Below are 7306 nucleotides of genomic sequence, written 5' to 3' on the forward strand. Positions count from 1 at the left end.
CAGCCAGCTTTGATTATGACTTGTGGGACTTGGTCCTTGGAGGATTTAAATCCAGACTTGGAATGGTTGATCACTGAACCACTAGCCTTACAGAAGGTGTCCAAGCAGGTCCAACCGTGCTCGACAGAGCCTGTTTCATTAGACACTCTAAACGGGACCTTAGATACCTTGTAGTGAGTAGCGAACCACTGACGAGCAAGTGGTTAGACCTTTTGTCCTTATCTTGAGGGGTCTAGAGACCCCCTCCGGTTTTGACACTGAAAAGTGCACTCGCCTGGCCCCTCTCTCTCTCTCTCTCTCCCCCCGTAGGCCATTGTGACATTTCAGTACCGTGCCCCTTTTGCAGAAGGTGCCGTGCATTGTCACATTTCACTTTGATTTTTGCCAGTACCGTGCTCCTTTTGCAGCACAGAAGGTCATGATGTTGAACAGGAAAGGGGTAGTTATTCCATGGCACGATGGAAAGTGCCCATAATCTCTGCTGTGTGGCAATTTCATTGTAGTCTCTTGCCATCAAGTGACGGACGCTGAAGGCTGCGCTAGAGAGGATGAGAAAGCTATCACGCACCGGTCAGGGAGTGCTAGACCTTCTGGTAGTGATAAGCTTGGGGTTTTCAAGGGTGTCCAATTGCTTGGAGCTGAATAGCGAGTTGGGGAGCTCTGTGTCGTTGCTTGATACAGGACTAACCGCCTTAAGCTCCTTAGCAGTTCTAGGGACTACCTTGCTGCGAGGGAGGCTTGATGTGGAGCACCCAATGCGAGATATTTGGTCCTTGAGACCGCGAGAGCTCCTCTTACAAAAAGAAATCATTCACACAGATGGAATTTGCAATTCCAGCGTGCTTATCATTGTGGACTCCAAAATCAAGGAAGCTGTACAAGTTCTGCTTGATACCCTCGTCGCCACTACTGATTTCCCCTTCCTCATTGTGTTTGTGCAAACCGGGGATAGCATCGATCAGTTTCGAGCCTCTTGCAACAATGCAGACAACCACGCATGCGAGTGTGTTGCGCTGCCTGAAGACGATGAAGAACAGGACATGCACATGCTGTGGCAACTCGTGCACCCAACAGGCCAGTGCTCGACTCAAACCTTTGCTTCTTCTTTTTTTGTGTATTACACTTTAAATTGCATTTAAAAACATACAAAACCTTCTAAATGTGTAAATCTTCTGTATTCAAGGTGCTAGCCATAGTCACCACACATATTGAAGTTTAGTTGCGAGTCACCTAAGTGGCTGAATTAAGATCCCATGACCCTCATGCAAACATCTGCCGGAAGGCCAAATGTGAAGAGAGAGATAAAGTCTTCCTTCGGAGAGTACTCTCATCCCAACCGGAGATAAAGCCAAAGCTAGAGGTCTAGCCAAAGGTGCTTGTGCCAGATGCAAACACCCAATTGAGTCCCTCACGCACCTGTTATAGGGATGTCTGAAAATCAGAGTTTTCACGGGCTCAATGTGCAAGAGGGTCTCCATACATTTGGGAACTCCATTCTGTAGACGCAACCTTGCTATGGACTTCAGATGCATTGATGCATTGACAGTTTGGACCTTCTAATTGACATATGCATAGTAAGAGCTATTGTATTAAGAGCTATGTGGCAGTTCAGAAATGAGTTACTTTTTTAAAAGAAGAAAGATCCTCTTGATTCAAATGTTGGTGGAAACTCCACTGTAATAGGAACCAAAAATGCAAGCTACATAAGTAAGGCTAGTCCTGGGAATCTGCCCTTTGATGTATTCTTTTTCAGGATAACCTAGTGCAAAGGATATGCCAGGGCCATTCTGTGACTAATGCAAGCTCAACTGAGTATTTTTTTTATAAAAAACACCCATAACCCTCTACATTTGGAGGTGTAAGATGGTGGCCATGTGGCCTTAATTACCCGTAATGGCTAACTAAGGCCACCTATGCCTTGCAAAATCTTGCATGCGCTACTATTTCTAGCTTATTGGCCATGTGGGTTTCACGTAAAGCCATAGTGCAACTAGTGATGTCCTCTTGTAGGTGAAAGGTAAGATGGTAGTTGGTCATTCCATGAAGAGAGAAGAGCGTTGGAGACTGTAAAGAAGAAGCAGGCTTCTTCCATGTCCCTTCAAAAGATCAAACATTCACTTTATCCAATAAAATCTGCTACATGAGTGGCCCATCTTTAATGGAGTCCCTTGCATAGTTGTGTAACTATGCCAAAATTGGCATAGTAGCAAAATGGCACTTGCATAGTTGTATCCTGTAGACGAGTATGCTTTATGTGTCCATGATACCTGCATAGTTATCTATCAAACTCATTGATAACTATGCCCCATGTGACCGCCACCTAAGAGGGCTGAAAAAGTGTTAGTTTTTACCTAGTTACAAGCTCTCTGGCTAGTGTAAGGGGGTTTGGAAACCACCCTCTCCCCTCCCCATTTCCCTTGTAACCTACAACTATACTCAACAACCCTTGAACTTTTCCAAGAATAAATATGCTAATAAGATGGCAATCACTCCTTGTAAGATTTTTTTATTTTCAATGGAAGTACCTCTACCAAAACTAGCAACCATTACAAAACTAACGATCGATGCCTCAATGTTCACAAAAAACATACTACTTTTTTTTAAGCAGTACATCCACCACCAATAAGTGGAGGTGAGAGATTTATTAAAATTTTAAAGCATACAACATCTCCATGCTCAACATGAGCCATGGAGAATTAAAAAAAAATACAAAGGACCTCAAATTCATGGCTTTTACAAGGAGCCTTTACCCACAATAGTCTAATCACGTCGAGATTACAGAGGCGGACCTTCCAAAAGTCACTCATGACCTATTAATGAGCTTATATCCACACAAAGGGGCGAACTTGAAAACTCCATCATCAACAAGATTTGAAAACCATCATCAGTGATTTAGACACCGCCAGAAGGACAATAATTGAACTAGCATTGTGAAAGCTAAAAAATAAAGGAATATTGTAAGTACAAGGAGTGGGGCAAGTAGAGCAAGGTATGTAGCAAAGAGTAGTAGTAGAAGAACATATGAGATTTTATAAATACGACCAAAGAATATGCAATTGATATTTTTTTTGATGCATGTTTAGAAGCCCAATGTCCTCTTTATGTTTTTTTCACAAATGCTTATTGATTATTCCAACAGGTTTGGTATGGACAGATCACAATGGTGGCACTGCATATCAGTTATGTAGTGATTGCATGGATTGGAAGTGCCATGATGCCGTGGCATGCGATATGCCACTGCGACGGCCAGTACCTTTGGACTGGTCAGGAATAACACCCATTGAAGGGAACTTGATTGGAGAGTTTTGGTCATATCAAGACAGAGAACTTCATGAGAACTCTGGCATCATGATATCTGGATATAACGAGAGAAACACAGAATTTTTCAGGTTGTCAATTTCTTGTGACCCAAGGGACCATGGGTTTGATCCATGATTCAAGAAACATGTATGCATCATTTATAATTTTATGATTTCAAAACATAATATCTTATTAAGTTCTTTGACATGGGTATTTGATAGGTACCTTGGAGAAAACATGGTCATGAAGGATCATAGAGAGAGATTAGCACGTAGTACTGAAGAGGATTTACTTCTCAATCCATCTAATAGGTTGGACAATACAGATTATGGATCGTTGATGGTCACCCCAAATGTTGCCATCATTTCAAGAGTGGTGGAGCTTGTTGCAATGGCATTTCTCACTATATTTTTTAGGGTTGATCCTATATCTAGTGGCCTTGTCGGAAGACGCCTTGTGAGAAACTATGTTGTTGGAAGCCAAGGTATGAAATATGCCATCCATAACCTAGTATAACTAAGGGAAAATTACAAAAATACCCTTGAAATTTGTGGAAATACCCGAAGTATCCCTCAAATTTCAAAAATTCCCAATATGCCCTTTCATCATTCTCGGATGGAATACCCCGATTTTGGCATTGATTAGTTGTTTTCATAACAGAGAACTAACCTCAAGTGTCTTAAGACAAAACTATTCACCACGAAGCCCACAAACAGAGACATTTGTGTCTAAAAACAATGAATGGTTGCAACTTGAGTGCCCACAATACGAGCTAAAATCCTAGTTCTATCATCTTCTACTGAGGAAGAACCAATCTCCCGATGAAGAATTGTCTTTGGAGATGTTTGCAAGGTTAGCGAGGGGTATTTTGGGAATTTCCACAAAATTTAAGGAGCATTTTGGTAATTTCCCCTATTAACAAAAATGCTTGGAACATTGAATTCTAGGTTTAGGATTAAAGCTATGATACTGTCTATCTTAATGGCAATCTATGGCTCTAGGCAAAGGCATAACATCATCCACAATTTACTAAAAGTGAAATGCATTGTCAACTTCATTTTAGGCTAGAATTAATGTTAGAACTAGTACTAGTAAATGCACACATAGTATATTTTTGTCAAATCGTTTGGAAAATTCCTAAAAATATATACTAAGGCCGGATAAAGGGGGAGGGAATAAGGATAAAGGGGGAGGGAATTCAGGTTCCCCCTCCCTGCCACGCGTCAGAATGTCCTTCAAGCGACGGGTGTGGCATGTAGCTCCGGGAGCACAGTGACGCACAGAGAGAGAGAGAGAGAGAGAGAGAGAGAGAGAGAGAGAGAGAGAGAGAGAGAGAGAGGCGGGCGAAGCCCATCAGCTGTACTAGTGAGTTCTTAAAGTTTAAATATCCTCTTAACTTTTCTCTCGTTGGAGTGTGCAGGAAACTCCTATGCTTTACAAGGGCTTGTAAGGAGAATATGGTTTGGACATTCTCGAATAGTGAGCCTCCAAACCATAGGTTTTCAAATGGCTTGGAACACGAAATTTCAAGCCCTCTTGCAAGGCTATCTTTCAGTGATAGGTGCTATATGCGTATCCATTGCTTGGTGCATTTGCGTTGCTTTTGATTTTAGTGCTTTCAATTTTGCCACAATGTATGGCCAAGTTTCACACCACCTATTACGCTACGGACTTCTCATTACCGTTGCTACCGTGGTGTTGTCGACTTGGGTTTACCCTTACATCAAGACATCCTATCTACCAAGCCTTAAACCATTATCAACAATCATCTTACTTAGTAATGTGGTAGCTTGCATTGTGATGGTAAGCCTTGACTACAAGTTTGAGTTCTTGGCACTCCCTAAGGTTGCCTTTCCTTTGTTCTATGTGATTGTCCTTGCATGTTGGCTCGGTGGCACAAAACGCCTCGGACGAAATGTGTTAAGACATCGAGAACAAAATGAGCTTATTTCTCTTCCTTATTGTTGCTCCTATTTGGCCAACTTTTGGATGATTGCAAGTGGCGGTAAATGGAGATAAATACTTGAGATTAGTAAATATATAGGGTGTCATTGTAATGCTTTATCAATTCATTTGTATTGATTGCAAAATGTGTTGTGCATGCTTTGAATCCATGTTGTGACTTAAGTTCCCCTAAGGCAGGTATTGTACCAAAATGTATGGTATCACATGGCAAAAAAGAGTTTTAAACTACATAAGATCCAACTAGTGGTCCAAGCCGGGCTACCGGCCTACCGACCAATTTTCCACTTTGCCACCGAATTTGTAGATAAAGATGCAGATAGGTATGAATGATGAATGAAGACAAACACGCCCTATAACATCCACATAGACACAGAAATCACATTCATTGCCCCTAACTTTGCGATTCCCTAAATGCCACCACAAAAACACAAATACTTACCCAAGGCTAGATTAAGGTGATCCATTAACAAACCATCCAACTGAGTTAAAGTGGAGGAAATTATTTTGCAATAGTGACTATAGAAAATTTGCAGTTTATCGAGAAGTGCAAAATTTTTCACCGGGATCATAAGGGAGGTGATCACCTAGCTTAGTCCTTAACACTCAACAAGCAATGAGTTTATTCCACACTAATTAGCACACCACTTCTTGCTCTTATGGCTCCACCGCCTCAGAACTCAATCTAAGTGTTACAACCCATATCTTGACCTAGGGTATTAACTAAGGGTTATTGTAGGGTAGCACGTGAGTATACAATAGGAGGGTTTCATAAGGCAAAAAAGCTAGATTGGGTCCTGTATATAGGTGTCAAACATACAATTTTGGTGCACACAAGTGACATGTAGTACTAGTGAACCTCTTAGGTATCTTGACTGTAGCACCAACTCTAGTACAACCTACTCTATAGCAACACATGCCAAATTGGTGTTGCTAAACCCTCACTATAACAATATGAAAGTTGTTGGCAAGATGGTAGAGCACTTTTGAATTGCCGAGACTGAGTATGGAGGCTAGTGTAATACGATGCAAGTTCATATAAGAATAGCTTGCTTGACCTACATCACCTTAGAGAGAAACCATTCTGGAAACAAAAGCCATCATCATGAAGCTAAGCGCAACCTACGGATACTCTAGATGATCTATGTGCATTCCACATTTACTTCTTCTTTTCTTAATCTCACATTATGTGAAAGGTTATATTAATAAGAAGAACCCATTACATCAGTAACATTTTCAAATTGAACCATGGCCAAAAAAATTCCACAAAAGATTTGATGACCAGGATTTTCACAAGGATCCACAACCTCGCGTACATCATATGATCACGGTCCTGATGATGGTGATAGCTATCGTCTCAATACTTTCTTTTTCCAAGCACAACAATAGTTGCATCTCACATACACTTCAACAAAGTCAAGTTAAAACATTGTAGTTTTTATAGAAGAGCAAGTGGTGGCTCGTCGATGATCAAGTAAAATTTGACGCAAATGCCTCCCAGTAGTGCACGTGCTAAAACTAGCTTGCAACAATGACTTTTGATCTCAGGCGTTCACATGTGAGAACTAAAGCATCAAACTTAACCATCTTGTGGCAATGACGTGCTCGCCAGATCCTCAACCCCTTAGATATAAACAAAGAAAGGCCCGTTGTCAATGAGGGCTAGCTCAATTTATAGAGCAAGAGCCTCTTGTGTCTAAGGTCTTGGGTTCAAACCCCTTGACGAGTTGTTCCCCTAGTCTGTATGATGGGCTAGCCAACCTTATCTAGCTGGGATGCTCCACCTCACGGAGTTGGGTGTGTGAGTTGTAAATGCAAGTCCTACTCTCTCTCTCTCTCTCTCTCTCTAAACAAATGGCCCATGATCAACAATGATTTGCGAATGTAGATCCCCTCCAAAAAAGGAGGTGTCAAATAGGTGTTTGGGGGGGGGGGGGGGGGGGGGGGAGGAGGGGGGTGTGGTAATGTTGGGGGAACAATTCCAAGAGACCAATCGATGAGCCTGAATTCAAGATCTCAAGTTGTGACATGTGTGTGTGTGTGT

At 41.7% G+C, this 7306-nt stretch overlaps 1 protein-coding gene across 2 annotated transcripts; it reads left to right on the top strand.

Moving 5' to 3' along the window:
• The first annotated feature begins 386 nt into the window (after window positions 1–386).
• LOC147433298 (uncharacterized) lies at window positions 387–5320 on the top strand. 2 transcript variants are annotated; one of them, XM_086492908.1, is made up of 4 exons: window positions 387–1074; window positions 3155–3389; window positions 3522–3784; window positions 4721–5320. In XM_086492908.1, exons 1-4 carry the CDS (start codon window positions 549–551, stop codon window positions 5317–5319), a joined length of 1623 nt encoding a protein of 540 aa, XP_086349034.1. In that variant the 5' UTR covers window positions 387–548; the 3' UTR covers window position 5320. The 2 variants fall into 2 exon arrangements, with proteins under 2 accessions (XP_086349034.1, XP_086349033.1); XM_086492907.1 differs by having other exon boundaries at window positions 392–1074; window positions 3140–3389.
• Window positions 5321–7306: the final 1986 nt, after the last annotated feature.

The sequence above is a fragment of the Adiantum capillus-veneris genome, chromosome 20 (genome assembly GCF_014529385.1).
Source record: "Adiantum capillus-veneris isolate H3 chromosome 20, ASM1452938v2, whole genome shotgun sequence".
Lineage (NCBI taxonomy): Eukaryota > Viridiplantae > Streptophyta > Polypodiopsida > Polypodiales > Pteridaceae > Adiantum > Adiantum capillus-veneris.